The sequence below is a fragment of the Oncorhynchus kisutch genome, linkage group LG1 (genome assembly GCF_002021735.2).
Source record: "Oncorhynchus kisutch isolate 150728-3 linkage group LG1, Okis_V2, whole genome shotgun sequence".
Taxonomy (NCBI): domain Eukaryota; kingdom Metazoa; phylum Chordata; class Actinopteri; order Salmoniformes; family Salmonidae; genus Oncorhynchus; species Oncorhynchus kisutch.
Genome location: NC_034174.2, coordinates 67,696,105 through 67,717,590, shown reverse-complemented (window position 1 = coordinate 67,717,590; position 21,486 = coordinate 67,696,105). Strand labels below are relative to the sequence as shown.

The following is a 21,486-nucleotide window of genomic DNA, read 5'->3' as shown; positions in this document are numbered from 1 at the left end:
GAGAAAAAGGTATAAATGATGGATTAAGAAGTTAACACATTGGACCAGAAAAGCATGAAGCTGCAGCTGCGCTTTTAAAATGGTTTGAAATTTGAATCTCAACATGAGGTGGAGACGATAAAATCACCTCCCGGATAATCACTGGTACGGCTGAAGTATCTTCAAAAGTGAATTCAAGTAGGACCATCCTGTTACTCTGCTCAAACCATCGTATTACGCTACTGTCATCACCCCATTGGGGAACCATCGATATGGTTGGCTAGCCTATCTTCAAAGTATCATCTTCGAGAGCAAATGGAAGGAAAATCAACTCTGTAGTTCTGTTCAGGACTACACGACAAGTCACCGGATACCAGACATCTACGCAGAAAGACAACAGTAGAAGAATTGTTCGAACCATTTTGGACAATCAGGGCCTTACGAGCGTGCCGCAAAAAGGGCCTTTAATATGTGTTTACTCGAGAAGGATCTTGAACAGACTTTTAACACAAATATAGCGTGTCTGCCCTGTTTGCTTTGTCACATACATTCCCTGTTTGTCCTCTATAGCTTGTCTGTCTACAACTATTAGCCTGTGTATGTGTGTGTTTGACCGCCATGCTAAGCCACGTAGCCATGTCCATGGCTGTTTATACATAAAGTCTGCTTCCGTGCTAAGTGTCTGTATTAACTTCTTGACGCTACCCATCCCTTTAGCGGGATAATTTTCATAAACAACCGCTGAATAGCATAGCGCCACATTCACATAATATTACAAAAAAAATATATGTTCATGAAATCACAAGTGCAATATTGCAAAACACAGCTTAGCCTTTTGTTAATCCACCTGTCGTCTCAGATTTAGAAATTATGCTTTACAGCAAAAGCAATCCAAGCGTTTGTGTAAGTTTATCGATCGCATGACTAAACATTAAGTACACTTAGCATCAGGTAGCTTAGTCACGAAAATCAGAAAAGCAATCAAATTAATCGTTTACCTTTGATGGTCTTCGGATGTTTTCACTCACGAGACTCCTAGTTACACAACAAATGTTACTTTTGTTCCATAAAGATCATTTTTATATCCAAAATACCTCCGTTTGTTTGGCGCGTTATGTTCAGAAATCCACAGTAAAGAGCTGTCATGACAACGCAGACAAATTCCAAATAATATCCATAATGTCCACAGAAACATGTCAAACGTTTTTTATAATGAAACCTCAGGTTGTTTTTAAAATATATAATCGATAATATATCAACCACAAATGGCATTATCAGTAGGAGAGGGAAAAACAATAGCTGTCCAAACTCTGTTGCGCGAGCAAAACTCATGTGACCACCTGACGCGATGTTATCTTTCTGGCTCATTTTTCAAAATAAAAGCCTGAAACTATGACTGAAGACTGTTGACACCTTGAGGAAGCGATAGGAAACGGAATCTGGTTGATACCCCTTTAAATGGAGCAAAGGGAGGCTATGGAACATGGAGTTTTCCAAATAGAAGCCACTTCCTGGTTTGATTTTTCTCAGGGTTTCGCCTGCAATATCAGATCTGTTACACTCACAGACAATATTTCGACAGTTTTGGAAACTTTAGAGTGTTTTCTATCATAATCTGTCATATATGCATATTGTAGCATGTGGTCCTGAGAAATAGGCCGTTTACTTTGGGAACATTATTTTTCCAAACATAAAAATAGTGCCCCCTAGCTTCAAGAGGTTTTAAGCAATGTACTCTCTTTAAACCATCTCCTCCTCGCTCTCTCTCTCTCTCTCTCTCTCTCTCTCTCTCTCTCTCTCTCTCTCTCTCTCTCTCTCTCTCTCTCTCTCTCTCTCTCTCTCTCCCTCCATCACCCCCCACCCCCCATCCAGGTGGTCCTGTCAGAGCTCTATGCCACCGGCTTCCAGCGTTCGTTCTCTGACGACGACGATCTGACCAGCGTTGCTGAGAGTGATGTGGTCTATGCCTTCCAGGCTCCGCCCCTCCACACACGGGGAGGCTCCACGCGAATGTCGGGTAACCATGGCTGCATCCACAGCCCCAAGTCTCTCTCTCTCTCTCTTTCTCTCTTTTTCTCTAGCTATTTGGCTTCAGCACAATGAATAGTGTTTGTTCAGACAAACACTATAGAGCTATAGGTTCTTAGCCGTTTCAATTTCTTGCCATTTCATGGACAGGTACTGTATTTCTGTCTAGGTTATTAAATCCTCTCAGACAGTGTCTCTGACGTTATTGTATCTAGCTGAGGGCTTGATGTACTGAGGTAAAGGCTCGCTCTCACTCACACACACATGCACACACACACATACGCTCACTCTCTCTTGGATCGTGAACGTGGATGAGATGGAGCCAGCCTTGCATCACCTCCCTTTGAAATCAGCCACAGCTTTGCCAGGCGGTGTCAAATTAACTATTGATATGGTGAGTGCACGCATGTACGCACACACTTTTTTTCACCTGTTGACTCCTATCTAGTTGACCCGTGTCCAAAAGGAGGGTGTCTTAACTCTTATCCCTGGGGGACGCCCGACCGGCAGGGCTACGTTCAGAGCAACACACCGCTAAATTAAACCCTTACTGTGTTTTTCCAACGTTCTTTAACTCCTGAAAGGGGCCACATCAATAATTCAATAATGTGCTCAAAGGGGTCATGAAAAATGTACGATCCTCAATCTCTCTCCGGGAACGATAGAACGATATCTTTATCACCTGGAGACAGAGGAGAGAAAATAATGTCCTGGTGCTACTAGAGGTGATCAGACTGAGGGTAGAGGAGAGAGGAAGAGGCACACACACCGACACACTCATTAGCACTCAAAAGCACACATGTATACAATAACTCTATTGTTTTATATACATTCTACTGTAAATGATGAATGAACTCCTATTACCAATGTAATGATTCAAAACCTGAACTGAGCTGATTAGACTCAACATAACATGCATTCAGTTACTGCAAGCGTCATTACTGTTTCTGACATCCCAGAACACCTCCCTGCCAACTTAACTACCCCACTGTCTCCATAACAATGGCGGGCCATTTCACAACAGCTAAACGCTCGTAACAGGTTTATTGAATAGGGCCTTCATTGCTTTAATGGAATAGATTGAATAGAAGCCTGAGTAACTGTGTGTGTGTGTGTGTGTGTGTGTGTGTGTGTGTGTGTGTGTGTGTGTGTGTGTGTGTGTGTGTGTGTGTGTGTGTGTGTGTGTGTGTGCTTGCGCGCGCGCACACACTGTTAGCTTTACAGAGCTGTGGGGAGGGAGAGGACGTGATGAGATATTGTTACATTCTATTGTTGTCTCGTTGGTTAGTGTGCTCCTTATTGTGCTGGTTAAGTATCCTGTAATCATCACTCAGTCAGAACCCCTGGGTGATGTGAATGTAATCAAATGAGCCATTGAAATATACATGCATTATTACGGCGCTATAATGCTGTGGTTTCAGCATCCAGTACCACATTTACCCTCTTTGTTTTATCAAACAAATGTAGAAATGTAATACTGAAGAGTGGGGCTGGGTTGATTATATATTTCAGGATGTAGGCTAGGCTGTAATGATATTTTCATGATGAGCCACAATTAATTAGGAAATTGTCCTAATTAAGAATGAATTGGTGGGACGGCTCTGTTTGCTGAGTCTGTCACAAACAAGACCCAGACATTCCTACCTCTTGTGGCCATAGAAAGATGATGTGGAACCTTGGCAGACTGTTAGAGCCTCATTTCAATGGGCCATGTTAGATTAAGACAACCTGTCAGGCAACCGCTGTCATCGTCGGAAATAAACAACGGACGCTTACGCATATGGACTAGCATTCAAACCACTGCTGTCACAGCCCATATTGACTGTATTAAGCTTGTAGTACCTCCCTCCCTCTCTTCCGCTGTAGAAATATGTATCATTATGGACACTTGGCTCTTTTAACCTGTGACAAATCAGCCAGTCACAACTCACCCTCTCTCACTCACTCACTCACTCACTCACTCACTCACTCACTCACTCACTCACACACACACACACACACGTCCCAGCCCTCCTTTGGCTAGTACGTATGTGCCTTAGCCTGCGTCACTCCCCCCTTTGGGCTACAGACAGACAGTCACACAGTTGACCCCCGGCGCTGTCCAGACTCCACACCATGATTAATGGCCCTGTGTGTGTAATCTCATTTCATGTGAGTGTGTGTGTGCGGGCATGTCTGCCTGTCTGTCTGCCTGTCTCAGTGTCGTGTGTGGATCTCATAACTCTCTCTACAACATCGGCACAACCTGAGCCCCAGCGGGCACAGCAGAGGCACAAAGCCAATCTGCTCACCGGCTAATAAAAGTCCCAAATTGAAATGGGGAATTTGGTTAGCGAAGGAAAGGTTTCGATTTCTCATGTCGGATAAGAGGAAGTAGCTCAGCGGGGGACTGGGAATCAGGCCCATTACCTCCTGGTGGGGAGTCAAAATTAACAGAGCCTAAGAAATGGGTTGAAAACATTAGGAGAGGGAGAGCGAGAGGTATAAAATACACACTGGCTGGTAGAACAAAGGCGCACAGGCAGAAGAGAAAGACAAATATAACTTTAGGTGAGATGTTTTTAGGCGGAAGTCATAGTCTATTTTAAGAGATGGATTTTATGGATGGGCGTTTTGCTCTGGAGGAATCGTCTCCACCGTTTCATATTAGAAGTTATTGGAAACCAGAGGAAGACATTCTTAGGGATATTGGATAAACCCTTCTCCTTCATACACTGTAGTAATGAGATTTGTTATTTGGGAAAACAGTGTGGTATAGCCATGGAGTCAAGCGCTCATGATAGAAAACACACACAAAAAATCTAGGAAACTTGATACAGATATGACAATATCCGATTTCATCTCTCAACAGAACAGTACATACATTACATAAATGCCTTCAGTTGGAGGAAATCTCTGAAACGTTCCTTTTTTTAGACACTCTTACTCTACAAAAGGCCTGTTGTCCCTGAGGTAATCAAAGAGTCTATCAAGCTCTAGAGACAGAGTTGTCTGTTTGGCGAGGTCGGAGAATCAGGGCTGAGAGAGGGTTTGTGTGAAAGAAGAGGTGCCCTCTGGGAAAGGTGGCGAAGCAGGGACATATCCACCCAGATAAAGGAATCTGTCGATGGACACAGACACACACACACAAACACACTCTCTCACTCTTTCTCCACCACTGTATTCAGTATTCATCTCCCTTCACAATGGACAGAGGAGTTCTATGGAAAGCAACTCCGGTAGAATCTCAGTGTGAGTTTCCTTTTCATCCTATCAAAATGCTAAAAGCTGTGGACTGGAGACACGGTTGGGGTTGAATGTTGTGTAGCTCTGAGGTGTTGGTCTGAGCAGCGGAGGATGCGTAAGCACTTACACAGAGACCATTAGATCTGCCTTTAGTGAGCTCATGTTATTGTTATTGTATTGTTATATATTCACACACTCAAGGCAAGCATATTTAAACCAACACACACACACACACACACACACACACACACACAGGTTGTGGATGTATCTGCTAATGGGTGGTGAAGAGAATGCTGAGAAAAAGGCCCAGCTGTGCTCAATGGCTCAGCCCACATATCTCCATCTGCTTTTACAAGGCAGTTCTTCAATGATTGATGATGTGCTGTTTAAACCCATCGTCAGAAGTACTTCTAGAAATACTGTAGTTTGAAAGATGAATGGGAACCATTTGTTTCACGTTAAAGTTTGTGTTTGATTGTGACATTGTGTACACATGCACCATGTTACCATGTTACATTATATTTAGAAAAGTATGTGGACACCCCTTCAAATGAATGGATTTGGCTTTTTCAGCCACACCCGTTGCTGACAGGTGTATAACATTGAGCACACAGCCATGCAATCTCCATAGACAAACATATGCAGTAGAATGGCCTTACTGAAGAACTCAGAGACTTTCAACGTGGAACCATCATAGGAACCCACTTTTCCAACAAGTCAGTTTGTCAAATTTCTGCCCCGCTAGAGCTGCCCTGGTCAACTGTAAGTGCTGTTATTGTGAAGTGGAAACGTCTACGAGCAACAACAGCTCAGCTGCAAAGTGGTAGGACACACAAGCTCACAGAAGGGGACCGCCAAGTGCTGAAGCGCATAGTGACTAAAATTGGTCTGTCCTTGGTTACATCACTCACTACCGAGTTCCAAACTGCCTCTGCACGCAATATCAACACAAGAACGGTTTGTCAGGAGATTCATGAACTGGGGTTTCCATGGCCAAGCAGCCGCACACAAGCCTAAGATCAACATGCGCAATGACAAGCGTCGGCTGGGGTAGTGTAAAGTTCGCCGCCATTCGGCTTTGGAGCAGTGGAAACGTATTCTCTGGAGTGATGAATCATGCTGTTTTTCATGGTTCGGGCTAGGCCCCCTAGAGTCAAATGATGGGATTTCTTAACGCTACAGAATACAATGACATTCTAGACAATTCTGTGCTTCCAACTTTGTGGCAACTATTTGGGGAGGGCCTTTCCTGTTTCAACATGACAATGGCCCCGTGCACAAAGCAAGGTCCATACAAAAATGGTCAGTGTGGAAGAACTTGACTGGACTGCACAGAGGCCTGACCTCAACCCCATTGAACACATTTGGGGTGAATTGGGATACTGTGAGCCAGGCCTAATCGCCCAACATCTGTGCCCGACCTCACGAATGCTCTTGTGGCTAAATGGAAGCAAGTCCCCACAGCAATGTTCCAACATCTAGTTGAAAGCCTTCCCGGAAGAGTGGAGGCTGTTATAGCAGCAAAGGGGGGACCAACTCCATATTAATGCCTATATACACTACTGTTCAAAAGTTTGGGGTCACTTAGAAATGTCCTTGTTTTTGAAAGAAAAGCACATTTTTTGTCCATTTAAAATAACATAAAATTTATCAGAAATACAGTGTAGGCATTGTTAATGTTGGAAATGACTATTGTAGCTGGAAACGTCAGATTTTTAATGGAACATCTACATAGGCGTACAGAGGCACATTATCAGCAACCATCACTCCTGAGTTCCAATGGCACGTTGTGTTAGCTAATCCAAGTTTATCATTTTAAAAGGCTAATTGATCATCAGAAAAGCCTTTTGCAATTATGTTAAAACATTATTTGACTACAACCACTGATTTCTGAATGCTAGAGTTGCTATGCCAACCAGCTTTTAAGAAATGGAGTTCGCATTAAGCAGTCACTTCTTCTAAACCTAAAAGGGGACAACTTCTACATGTTATACAGCGCAAACAGCCAAATATCCAAATCGACATAAGTAACCACATTGTGGGACTGTTAAAATACATACATCATGACGGATTTGACAAATATTCACTTTGTTCCATCAGATTTGTTGAATGTGCACCAGTCGGGTCAATGAAACGTCTGTGTTCCATTGACTCCTTTAATGCATCTATTGGGACAGCCGAGGAACCACTTTGGAGCCCTTTTTTCGAAGAGGGTGTTGAAAGACAGTCTTTTAGCTGTTCGCAGCAGGGCCGTGGTGTTTCATCTCTGGCACTGATGTACTGTTACGTCAACAAAATTGCTTCAGAAACATATGGTAATTGATTTCCTCACCGTTATGCTTTACTTCTGAGTAAACATCCGGAGTAATGTCATGGCATATTTTACACAAGCCAATCAGAGAAAGGCAGGATGGGGAGATGGCCATTCAGAAAGAGGGAGGGAACAGGTTTAAAGTCAGTGAAGAATGCCATCCATGTGAATATACCAGTTATGTAGTTGTGGTTTTAGACTCTAGGTATACATCCACAGAGGATGCAACAGCCTGATTACAACCACATACCAACATTCCATCAGTGAGCTAGAGCTTCCTCCGTCTTACAGCCTCTATAATCTCTGACTGTCTGTGTCGTATAATTTACTGGATTTTAGACCCAAGACTCTGTTTCCTTTTTTGACTTATTCACTATAGATGGCACAGATAGATAACTTATCAAGATACATGTTGCCGAGATACCGGGAGGCACCCGTGGAATCAATCATAGGGGTCGGAAGGTCTTCTGGGACCTGGTGTGGCGGTGATGAGATGCAGGTTTGGATTCCGGCGAGGGGGAGGTTTATATCTCCCTCTCTCTCTCTCTCTCTCTCTCTCTCTCTCTCTCTCTCTCTCTCTCTCTCTCCTCCAACTGTCATTTATCCAAGCAGCAGACAACTCAGGTGTCCTCTGGTCACCCGTGGTGATGGCAACCAGACACAGGAAATGTCGGGACGTCTGTCTTGTCTAGGGCTTGTCCCCTCTCCTGCCCTCCGCCGGACCCCACTACCCCCTGGGTATTTTTAGCACAGAGTGTGAACAGAATTAACAGGGGTCACTTGTCTAGGTGACAAACCAAGACACTAAGCTTGTAGGAGCAGAAAAGCATTTGAAAAGGATTTTGTGGTATTTACTATTACACAATAATAATTGATTTAGGTTGAGCATTCAATTCAGCAGTCACAGGCACAACAACCAGCTGGAATTTTATGACCAGACTAAACTGAAGCACCTCTGTATGTGCTGTAGCCTGCAGGCTCGCCAGCCAACAACAGCTTTATGCCTATGACCTATATTCACAAATAGGTTGTAAACCCACTTTTATTTTTCTACTGACATCTCAAAAGTATTATGTTTTAATCCCCCTGTCATAGAAGAGACTAGTATGTCAAGTCATCATCAATGAGCCAATATTCATATATTCTCACTATCTTGTCAGACAGAGATAATCGAGTCATCATCCGGCATGATGGTACTTCAGGGAACACAGTTTTAAATAAGGCTCTGATATTAAAACTAGCTTAAAGGAGTGAAGCAAAAAAAAGTAGGCCTGAGTAACTGCGGTGAAGAAGTAGATCCCTGGGGGTTATTGTAAAAAAAAAAAATGATTAGAGCCGTAGTTATTTTGGTGTTCATTACAATACGAATCCCTCCTCCTATGTGAATGTGAGACAGGTGCTGCGGGTGCTCTGGTGCAGTGCGCTACAATGTTCCAATGTCCTCGTGCAACCACCCTGCATCCCTACATCTTCTATACTGAACAAAAATATAAACCAAACATGCAATAATTTCAACGATTTTACAGTTCATATAATGAAATCAATCTATCGAAATATATTCATTAGGCCCTAATCTATGGATTTCACATAACTGGGCAGGGGCACAGCCATGGGTGGACCTGGGAGGGCATACCCACTGGGGAGCCAGGCCCAGCCAATCATATTGAGTTTTTCCCCACAAAAGGGCTTTATTACAGACAGAAAGACTCCTCAGTTTCATCAGCTGTCTGGGTGTCTGTTTTCAGACGATACCGTAGCTGAGGAATCCGGGTGTGGAGGTCCTGGGCTGGTGTGGTAGGGTGTGAGGCCGGTAGGGTGTATGGCCATATTCTATAAAATGGCGTTGGAGGTGGTTTATGGTAGAGAAATTAATATTACATTCTCTGGCAACAGCTTTGGTAGACATTCCTGCAGTCAGCATGCCAATTGCACGCTCCCTCAAAACTTGAGACATCTGTAGCATTGTGTTGTGTGATAAAACTGCACATTTTAGAGTGGCCTTTTATTGTCCACAGCACAAGGTGCTCCTGTGTAATGAGCATGCTGTTTAATCAGCATTAAATCAGCGTTTCATCAGCTTCTTGATATGCCACACCTGTCAGGTGGATGGATTATCTTGGCAAAGGAGAAATGCTCACTAACAGGGCTGTAAACAAATTTGTGCACAACATTAGAGAGAAATAAGATTTTTGTGTGTATGGAAGATTTCTTGGATCTTTAATTTTAATCTCATGAAACATGGGACCAACACTTTACATGTTGTGTTTATATTTTAAGTCAGTGTACACTACCGTTCAAAAGGTTGGGGTCACTTAGAAATGTCCTTGTTTTGAAAGAAAAGCAAATGTTTTGTCCATTAAAATAGCATCAAATTGATCAGAAATGCAGTGTAGATAATCCATGTTTATTATTTTAAAAGGCTAATTGATCATTAGAAAACACTTTTGCAAAGGAAATGTCTGTGACCCCAAACTTTTGAACGGTAGTGTATATCAACTCTTGACACTGATTTTGTTCACTGCAGTATTGACACAATGAAGATAATTGGGTAAGCATCAATGGAATATTGGAGAAGGAAAGCCCCAAAGCATCAATGGAATAGCTAAAGAGAGAGAGAGAGAATTGTAGTGTGTGTGTCTGTGTGTGAAAAAATTATAGTGAAATTGTAGGTCTAAAAAGAGACGGGGGCGGAGAAAGAGAGCGATAGAGAGACAGAAGTAGGGAGGGAGACGTGAGTGTGTGACAATTGTAATTAAACAGCTCAGTCCCCGAAGAGACACTCCAGCGACACTCCCCTTCTACTAGCACTGCTCTCCCACTCTCTCCTCCTTCTCTCTCTCTCCCTCTCTCTCTCTCCCTCTATAAATCCCTCTCTCCTGGCTGGCTGAGAAAGAAGGAATGAGGGCGAGGGTGTGAGAATGAGAGTCTGGCATGGGGTTCTCCCCTCAGACCCTGTCTGGAAGATACAGCAGCCAGACAGACAGACCCACCCGCACTCCTCCCCGACTCAGCTATCCCAACAGAGCACTGCTTTCCAGAGTAATTTCAGGACATAGAAGTGTAGGTTTTGTATATGTTTAAAATAGCATACTTGTATTGTCTTGTGGGAGAAGTAAGCTTTTGTGTCCTTGGTATTTAGTTATTTGCGTATGCTCCTTATAGTCGTGGTAACAGGCTGGCCTTTCTGTGTGGATGGAAATGGATTGGCCTTTCAGTGCCTTTTATCTTCCCAGTGGGGAATTCAATATCAGAAATGGGGGGGAGGGGAGAGAGAATGGGTAGGCAGCAGTCAAAAGGGCAGACAGGAATGACACAGGGTGTCAAAATAGCTTCCACATGATTTACTATCCGATAGTTGAGAGGAATCAACTAAGCCAAAAGCTATTTAAATTTATCTTGTAAAATGGGATACTTGATCATTCATTAATTTGGTCTTACTCACCAAAGGCCATGCACTGGTGAATACAGTTGAAGTCGGAAGTTTACATACACTTAGGTTTTTCAACCACTCCACAAATTTCTCGTTAACAAACTATAGTTTTGGCAAGTCGGTTAGGACATCTACTTTTTTTCATGGCTTTAGAAGCTTCGAATAGGCTAATTGACATAATTTGAGTCAATTGGAGGTATTTGAAGGCCTAACTTTCAACTCAGTGCCTCTTTGCTTGACATCATGGGAAAATCAGAGTAAATCAAATTGACAATGACCCCAAGCATACTTCCAAAGTTGTGGCAAAATGGCTTAAGGACAACAAAGTCAAGGTATTGGAGTGGCCATCAAAAAGCCCTGACCTCAATTCTATAGAACATTTGTGGACAGAACTGAAAAAGCGTGTGCGAGCAAGGAGGCCTACAAACCTGACTCAGTTACACCAGCTCAGTCAGGAGGAATGGGCCAAAATTCATTTGTGGGACACTTGTGGAAGGCTACCGAAACCTTTGACTTAAGTTAAACAATTTAAGGCAATGCTACTAAATACTAATTGAGTGTATGTAAACTTCTGACCCACTGGGAATGTGATTAAAGAAATAAAAGCTGACATAAATCATTCTCTCTTTTATTATTCTGACATTTCACATTCTTAAAATAAAGTGGTGATCCTAACTGACCAAAGACAGGGATTTTTTACTAGGATTAAATGTCAGGAATTGTGATAAACTGAGTTTAAATTAATTTGGCTAAGGTGTATGTAAACTTCCGACTTCAACTGTACATCCGTTGGTACTCAACTGGTGGCCTTTTCTCTGGCAGCTTCGATATCTGAGTTGACATGATACGATGTTACAGTACACTTCCTGTGCTCCTGAATGATTAGAGTCTCTCAATACATGCACCGCTGTGTGTGTGACACATTTTTACAGTGATTAATTGCTCGGCGGCGTTGAACAAGTGTGTTTAATTAAATCCTCGGATAATTTAAACATTTACAATGTTTACGTTGCCCGGGAGACAGAGATTCCGCCTCCTACACACTCCCCCTGTAGCTATTACCTACAATGAATCAATGTGTACAGTCAATTTTACAACGCCACCCTTTGGGTAAATCACAATCGTTGCTCCATTGTATAATGATTTTCACTTAATACGGTTTGTTTTCACAGTTGTGGGTGGTGTCAAATGGTGTCTTTTTGAGTCATTGAGACCTGATAGAACACCTCTTAAGCACACTCTGGCACAAGCTACCCCCGTTATGTATACGACCTTGTGTCTGAGCTCAACTTTGACCTCTCTCTTGACCCGTGTCTAACCTTTAACTTCTCTCTCCTCTTTCAGGCTACCACCACAGCCTCCCATCCTCGCCGTACACCTCAGGGCCAGAGGGTCAAAGGTTACCCCCATCGACCACTCTGTCCTCAGAGTTTCTGAACCACGGTGGTTCCAACAAGGTCCTCCTCGTAATCTGCAACACGGCAGGCTCCGGCCAGCAGGCTGTCAGGTGAGTCAGGTTTGTTTGATTGGGTGGGAGGGAGGGAGTCTGGATTGGTTGATTGGGTGGGATGGAGGTAGGCCATTTTGAAAATATGAGGTGTTTATAGCGAAATAGTATCTCATGGGTGAACAGAGGAGTTATGATAAACGATATACACCAACAGTTTGAACAGAGTGTATTTTATAAGGGCAAAAGCTCTGCTTTCTCTTTACTAGTTCCAGCTGTAACGAGTACCCACTGGGCCCAAGGGGACGTACTCCGAGAGCCATTTTCCAGTTCACATTACACAGGTTGCGTTTACACAGACAGAACAATTCTGATCTTTTTCCACTAATTGGTATTTTGACCAATCAGATCAGCTCTTTTGCCAATACTTGGGCAAAATATCGAAATTGGGCTGATATACAGGTATGACATAATTTTGGGGCGTCTTTTAAAACATGTATTTTTTCCTACTGAGAATCAAAGGGAGCATCGCTCCTGAGAGAAAACAAATACTGTAAATCCCAGTAAACAGCTTTGAATTATTCAATATCCATGAGAGAGAGAGCAAAAATAGGCAGATTCCCGCTAATTATCTAAACTTACAGAGAGATGAACCTGGAGAAGAGTCTCCAAAGCATGCTGGTCCTAGGTCTCTGTTCACAAACACACCCCACAGAGCCCCAGGACAGCAACACAATCAGACCCAACCAAATCATGAGAAAACAAAAAGATAAGTACTTTACACATTGGAAAGAATTAACAAAAAAAACTTGCAAATTATAATTCTATTTGGCCCTAAACAGAGAGTACACAGTGGCAGAATACCTGACAGCTGTGACTGACCCAAACTTAAGGAAAGCTTTGACTCTGTACAGACTCAGTGAGCATAGCCTTTCTATTGAGGAAGGCCGCCGTAGGCAGACCTGGCTCTCAAGAGAAGACCTGCTACTGTATGTGCACACTGCCCAGAAAATGAAGTGGAAACTGAACTGCACTTCCTAACCTCCTGCCAAATATATGACCATATTAGAGATACATATTTCCCTCAGATTACACAGATCCACAAAGATTTTAAAAACAATCCCGATTTTGATAAACTCCCATATCTACTGGGTGAAATACCACAGTGTGCCATCACAGCAGCAAGATGTGTGACCTGTTGCCACAACAAAAGGGCAACCAGTGAAGAACAAACACCATTGTAAATTCAGCCCATATTTATGTTTATTTATTTTCACTTTTGTATTGGAACTATTTGCACATCATTACAACACTGTATATAGACATAATATGACATTTGAAATGTCTTTATTCTTTTGGAACTTCTGGGAGTCTAATGTTTACTGTTCGTTTGTATTGTTTATTTCACTTTTGTTTATTATCTATTTCACTTGCTTTGGCAATGTTAACATGTGTTTTCCATGCCAATAAAGCACTTAATTTGAATTGAGAGAGAGAGAGAGGTAATAACACTCACTCCAGCCAACTGCCCACTATTGGCCCATGCCTGTCAATCAAAAAGTAATTTTGAGTTGTGTATGCTGTCATAAACTGTCGGTCTGCTCCCTCCACACACTCCTCTTGAGTGTGTGTGCTCGTTTGTGCACATACGTGTGTGTGTGTACGGGGAAACAGAGGAGGGATATTCTCATGGTCAGCCTGTTAATGTCAGGAGGATATTTGAGTACCTGTGGAGGCCTCATCTCAGCCCCTTGTGTCTCTATTTCATCCCATGCCCCATGACTGGCACATGTCAACTGTGGTTGGCTCAGATTGCTGCCTGTTTGACAGAAACCTTCTCTCTCTCTCTTTCCCCCCAACTGTCTTTACAACAGAGGAAAAGCCTACAGATCATAACCTCATAATGGTGTTAACGGCTGATATCGGGCCAGTTTGACAGACACAGATTAAGCTCAGTCCTGGACTAAAATGCAATAGAGATTCTCCAGTAATGTGTCCAGGTAACCAGCCCATTGAGTAGTTACAGTTGAAGTCTGAAGTTTACATTCACTTAAGTTGGAGTCATTCAAACTCGTTTTTCAACCACTCCACACATTTCTTGTTAACAAACTATAGTTTTGGCAAGTTGGTTAGGACATCTAATTTGTGCATGACACAAGTAATTTTTCCAACAATTGTTTACATACAGATTATTTCACTTATATATTCACTGTATCACAATTCCAGTGGGTCAGAAGTTTACATACACTAAGGTGACTGCATTTAGACAGATTGGAAAATTCCAGAAAATGATGTCATGGCTTTAGAAGCTTCGAATAGGCTAATTGACATAATTTGAGTCAATTGGAGGTGTACCTGTGGATGTACCTTCAAACTCAGTGCCTCTTTGATTGACATCATGGGAAAATCCAAATAAATCAGCCAAGACCTCAGAAAAGAAATTGTAGACCTCCACAAGTCTGGTTCATCCTTGGGAGCAATTTCCAAATGCCAGAAGGTACCACGTTCATCTCTACAAACAATCGTACGCACGTAGAAACACCATGGGACCATGCAGCCGTCATACCGCTCAGGAAGGAGACGCGTTCTGTCTCCTAGAGATGAACGTACTTTGGTGTGAAAAGTGCAAATCAATCCCAGAACAACAGCAAGGACCTTGTGACGGTGCTGTAGGAAACAGGTACACATGTATCTATACCCACAGTAAAAACGAGTCCCATATCGACATAACCTGAAAGGCCGCTCAGCAAGGAAGAAGCCACTGCTCCAAAACCGCCATAAAAAAGTCAGACTACGGTTTTCAACTGCACATGGGAACAAAGATCGTACTTTTTGGAGCAATGTCCTCTGCTCAGATGAAACAAAAATAGAACTGTTTGGCCATAATGGCCATCGTTATGTTTGTAGGAAAAAGGGGGAGGATGGCAAGCCGAAGAACACCATTCGAACCGTGAAGCACGGGGGTGGCAGCATCATGTTGTCTGTCGGGGTGCTTTGCTGCAGGAGGGAAGGAAAATTATGTGGATATATTAAAGCAACATCTCAAGACATCAGTCAGGAAGTTAAACCTTGGTCACAAATGGGTCTTCCAAATGGACAATGACCCCAAGCATACTTCCAAAGTTGAGGATATTCACCCTGGGCTCACCTTGTGTCTAGTAGAACGTTTGAATGGATGATGATCATACATGTCTTTGGGGTAGAGTTTGGGCCTTGGGCTAACCTAAAGGAGAAACAATTCCCATAACAGTAAACAATGGCTTACCTGCTCACTCTAATAAACCAGTTTGAGGGACGGGGTGGCACTGGTGGCAAGGACAGACTATGTTTCACACAGACACACACACACACTGAAGTCTCAAAACAGCCTTCTCCGGTTTTATGAGAAAACCGATCTAAGCAGGGATAAAAAATATGTTCAATTCATTGAAAATACTTTCTTCTAGGTTTTATCATTGGGATCACTGACTGACTAGTTCTCTCTCAAATCCACACAATGCTATTGGAAATGTAAATCCATCATTTAAAAAAACACATTCTCAGCCAAAATGTTGTCATGCCTGAAATATGCTTACAATGCCGCATTGAAAATACTGGCTTTCTCTTCACTTGTACTCATGTGATCATTAAATACATGTTGAGTTGAGAGACCTTGTCACGTCCTGACCATAGAGAGCCCTTATCTTCTATGGTAGAGTAGGTCAGGGCGTGACTGGGGCTTAGTCTAGTTTATTATTTCTGTGTGAGGTTCTAGTTTTGTTATTCTATGTTGGTGATTGGTATGAATCCCAATTAGAGGCAGCTGGTAATCGTTGTCTCTAATTGGGGATCATATTTAAGTAGCATTTCTTCTACATGTGATTGTAGAATAATGTTTATGTGTAGTTGCATGTTAGCACTCCATTGTCGTCACATTTCGTTTATTCTTTATTGTTTTGTTGTGTGGTTCACTTACTTTAAATAAAAAAGATGTGGAAAACCAGATCACGCTGCACTTTGGTCCGAGTATGCTTCCAACGATCGTGACAGACCTGCTTAACTATGTTTAACATTCAAAAGGCCACAGGGTTGTAATGTACTCTACTTTATGCAAATCCAAACATATGCCCCTCACAAACAACTGCAAAATAACATTGTATTTTTTCTCCCCATCTGTTTCCCTCTCTCTCTCTCTTCCTCCCTCTCGCTCATCTCTTTACCTCTTCTTCCTTCTCTCTCTCTCTCCTTCACCCCTCCCCCCTCCAGGTTCGGCCCTCCCTTCCTCATGAGAGAGGAGCGTACCCTGTCCTGGGACCAGCTCCAGCAGAGTATCCTCAGCAAGCTCTATTACCTGATGCTGAACGGATCACAGGCTCAGGTCAGTTAACACTGGCACCACTGGTCACTACCATTAATTTACTACTACTGGTTCTGACTGTTTACTACCTGAAACAGTAGTACATTCCACCTGAACAACCTAGTGCTATTACCACCACAAATAACATTCAGCCTACCAATATACACGTAATGGAGAGTGGTGGAGATCCTAATGATCTAGTGAGTCTCTCATACACACACACACACACACACACATATTGACATATCAAATCATAGTTTATTTGTCACGTGTGCCGAATACAACAGGTATTCTTAGATTAAAAGGCTTAGTTACAGGCCCTAACCAACAAAGCAATTTCTAAGTAAAAAAATAAGTATTAGGTGAACAATAGATAAGTAAAGAAAAAAATAGAAAAAAAACTATGGTAAAAAGACAGCCTCGCTACTGTTATTTTTCACTATATACAGTAGCGAGACTATATACAGGCACTGGTTAGTCGGGCTAATTGAGGTAGTATGTACATGGAGGTATAGTTAAAGTGACTATGCATATATGATAAACAGAGAGTAGTAGTAGCGTAAAAGAGGGATTGGCGGGTGGCGGGACACAATGCAGATAGTCCGGGTAGCCAATGTGCGGGGGCACCGGTTAGTCAGGCTAATTGAGGTAGTATGTACCTGAATGTATAGTTAAAGTGACTATGCATATATGATAAACAGAGAGTAGCAGCAGCGTAAAAGGGGGGTCTGGACACAATGCAAGTAGTCCGGGTAGCCATTTGATTACCTGTTCAGAAGTCTTATGGCTTGGGGGTAAAAGCTTTTGAGAAGCCTTTTGGTCCTAGACTTGGCGCTCCGGTACTGCTTGCCATGTGGTAGTAGAGAGAACAGTCTATGACTGGGGTGGCTGGGGTCTTTGACAATTTTTTAGGGCCTTCCTCTGACAGAGCCTGGTGTAGAGGTCCTGGATGGTGATGTACTGGGCCGTACTCTGTAGTGCCTTGTGGTCGGAGGCCGAGCAGTTGCCGAACCAGGTAGTGATGCAACCAGTTAGGATGCTCTCGATGTTGCAGCTGTAGAACCTTTTGAGGATCTGAGGACACATGCCAAATACTTTTAGTTTCCTGAGGGAATAGGCTTTGTCGTGCCCTCTTCACGACTGCCTTGGTGTGTTTGGACCATTCTAGTTTGTTGGTGATGTGGTGATGCTCACAACCTGCTCCACTACAGCCCCGTCGATGATAATGGGGGCATGCTCGTCCTCCTTTTCCTGTAGTCCACAATCATCTCCTTAGTCTTGGTTACGCTGAGGGATAGGTTGTTATTCTGGCACCACACGGCCAGGTCTCTGACCTCCTCCCTGTAGGCTGTCTCATCAGTCGTGGGTGAACAGGGAGTACAGGAGGGGACTGAGCACGCATCCCTGAGGGGCTCAAGTGTTGAGGATCAGCGTGGTATATGTGTTGCTACCTACCATCACCACTTGAGGACGGCCCATCAGGAAGTCCAGGATCCAGTTGCAGAGGGAGGTGTTGAGTTATTTTTGCAGTTCATTCCAGTCATTGGCAGCAGAGAACTAGAAGGAAAGGTGACCAATGAGGAATTGGCTTTGGGGGTGACTAGTGAAATATACCTGCTGGAGCGCGTTCTACAGGTGGGTGCTGCTATGGTGACCAGTGAGCAACGACTTATAGATGACCTGGGGCCAGTGGGTTTGTTGACAAATGAAGCGAGGGCCAGCCAACGAGAGCATACAGGTCGCAGTGGTGGGTAGTATATGGGGCTTTGGTGACAAAACAGATGGCACTATGATAGACTGCATCCAATTTGCTGAGTATGAGTAACATGTCCCAGTCTGTGATAGCAAAACAGTCCTGTAGTTTAGCATCTGCTTCATCTGACCACTTTTTTATAGACCGAGTCACTGGTGCTTCCTGCTTTAATTTTTGCTTGTAAGCAGGAATCAGATAGAATTGTGGTCAGATTTACCAAATGGAGGGCGAGGGAGAGCTTTGTACGCGTCTCTGTGTGTGGAGTAAAGGTGATCTAGAATGTTTTTTTCCCTCTGGTTGATAGAGATTAGGTAAAACTGATTTAAGTTTCCCTGCATTAAAGTCTCTAGCCACTAGGAGCGCTGCCTCTGGGTGAGCAGTTTCCTGTTTGCTTATTTCCTTATACAGCTGACTGAGTGCAGTCTTAGTGCCAGCATCTGTCTGTGGTGGTAAATAAACAGCCACGAAAAGTATAGATGAAAACTCTCTTGGCAAATAGTGTTGTGTACAGTTTATCATAAGATACTCTACTTCAGGCCAGCAAAATTTAGACACTTCCTTAGATTTCGTGCACCAGCTGTTGTTTTTGATGTCCTGTTGGTGGGATATTCGTGATCGTACCTCGTCTAATTTATTGTCCAATGATTGTATGTTGGCGAGTAATATTGACAGTAACGGCAGCTTACCCACTCGCCTTCTGCGGTTCCTTACGAAATATTTTTCTAATCCTAGGAGGAGTTTTTTTTTGCCGTAAGATACGGTGGCAGAAACATTATGTACAAAATAAGTTACAAATAACGCGAAAAAACACACATAATAGTAGAATTGGTAAGGCGACCGTAAAACTGCTGCCATTTCGTCCGGCACCATTTGGAACGTATGCAGACACTCTTAAGACACAAGCCACCATGTGTGTGCGTCCGTGTGCTCTTGAGTCCTCAACAACTTCCTGGATAAAATAACCCCATCATGAGAGGGAGTTGGCTTTAATTTCAAACGGGAGGCGTTCCTTTAACCGGAGTGGCCGTAGGGACTGTCTCAGGACTCTCCATTTACACCCAGTCAGTTTAGACTCTGCCTGAGACACATTATCTGCTGTGTCACTGCTCCTTGTAACTGCCAGGACAGCCCCATTGTTCTCTCACCATAGCAATTAACTCTAGATGTGTAACAAGTGCGCTGAGAGTCGGGAAGCAAGGGCAGGGAGTGAGTGTTTGAATAAATGATTGAAATCATAAACACGTAACACAAACAACGCACCGACATGAAAACAGAGTCAACGACACCTGAGGAAAGAACAGATAGGGGAGGGGAGTGACAGATATTGGGAAGATAATCAAGGAGGTGATGGGAGTCCAGGTGAGTGTCATGAGGTACAGGTGTGTGAGACGATGGTGACAGGTGTGCGTGCGGGTTAATCAGCAGCCTGATGACCTAGAGGCCGGAGAGGGAGTATACGTGACCGTGCCCCCTCCCCGACGCGCGGCTCCTGCCGCAGGACCACCGTCAAAGGGGACGAACCCGGGGATCAGGAGCGGACCGGTCACCCCTGCTGATGCGCGAGATTATGGGGGAGATTATGGGGTATTGTCTGTAGATGATTTTAATAAATGTTATATTCAGGCTGTAATACAACAAAATGTGTCAAGGGGTATGAACACTTTCTGAAGGCACTGTATGTTGTTGACAAACCCACAGGAGGTGCCACAACATCTTGTGAATTTCCTCTACCACAAAACAAATAAGAATGACATGAGAAGGCAGGACAAACTACACTTTGAAGTGAAAAATCCCCCAGGGAGTCAAACAAACACCTCAAATACAAGTAAATGCCAAACAATAATTCTGTCCTGGAACTTAACTGTGAATTCAGTCTGCATACAGCTTTGCTATGAATGAGAAATAAAGGGAACCAGACAGTGCAGTTGATGGTCACACAGCTTGACGGAGTTAACTTAACAAAGAGCTTGTTGCCGTGGAGATGCATATCAGTGTGTCAACATTAGCTGTAAAGAAATAGTTCCTTCTCTGTGGGGGTAGGACCTTGTTTGGGGCTTATCACCCTTTGCACTACCTTTACTTTGAGCCCAGCGCTGTTTGCTCTGGATAAGGCCTCCTTGTCAAACACTACACTATCACCATGGCGTCTCCCATAGCGACAGGGCAGCCCGCCTTAGGAGCTGAGGATAGTTGTGTGTATAAAAAGCAAGTGTCAAGGTGAAGTGAGGGGGTCATTGTCTATAGCAGTGGTCACTGACCGGTCGATCTCCAAGGCATTCCTAGTCGGTCATTTATGTAAAAAACAACAACCATACATTCATATTTTTAAAATATGTCTCACACTGTTGACGATAGGTACACCTGATTCAGCTGCCCTGCGCGCCGGGTAGGCATCATGTTCCCATTCTGAACCATTTAATATGATCTGAGAAGAACAACAATGCATTGGCAGGGCAATATGCAGAGATAATGTTTTGGGCCTATAGCCTACTGCACAAACCTCATTACTACAGTGCTGCCTTTAATAGGTTCATGTTACATAAGTGTACATTTTCAAGTCATATCATAAATAATGCATGTGTACCAAACCATGGTTCCTGCTTAATGTGTGTGTAGAGTAGCCCTACAGTGTATAGTGAATGCAGGATGGCCAGGGGAAGGGGCTCATTGCTTACAGTATTTATAATGTCTATAGTGGATCCACTGTAACAAACTGAGGACATACCGGTCTACGTAATACCGGTCTTGTCTTTAGTCTCTCCCTGTATTCTGGAACAAATCTGTGTGTTATGAGGGCAGAAGCCACAGTGTGATGTATGGATGCTGACATAACTCCACCACTCTGCTCAGTGCATCTAGTCACGAGGGCTCCCTCTCCGGCCTCTAGGTCACCAGACTGCTCGAAATGGCGCACACCTGTCACCATCGTTACGCGCAGTATGACACTCACCTGGTCTCCGTCACCTCCTTGATTATC

General features: G+C 43.4%; 1 protein-coding gene across 2 annotated transcripts in view; it reads left to right on the top strand.

Moving 5' to 3' along the window:
• LOC109888552 (ubiquitin carboxyl-terminal hydrolase 43-like) overlaps window positions 1-21,486 on the top strand; it is a 102,837-nt gene that overhangs the window by 62,834 nt on the left and 18,517 nt on the right. For both annotated transcript variants that reach the window (XM_031831213.1, XM_031831209.1), the window contains exons 6-8: window positions 1,852-1,996; window positions 12,318-12,480; window positions 16,666-16,777. In XM_031831213.1, the coding sequence (XP_031687073.1) occupies window positions 1,852-1,996; window positions 12,318-12,480; window positions 16,666-16,777 (420 nt within the window). The remainder of the gene's footprint in view (window positions 1-1,851; window positions 1,997-12,317; window positions 12,481-16,665; window positions 16,778-21,486) is intronic.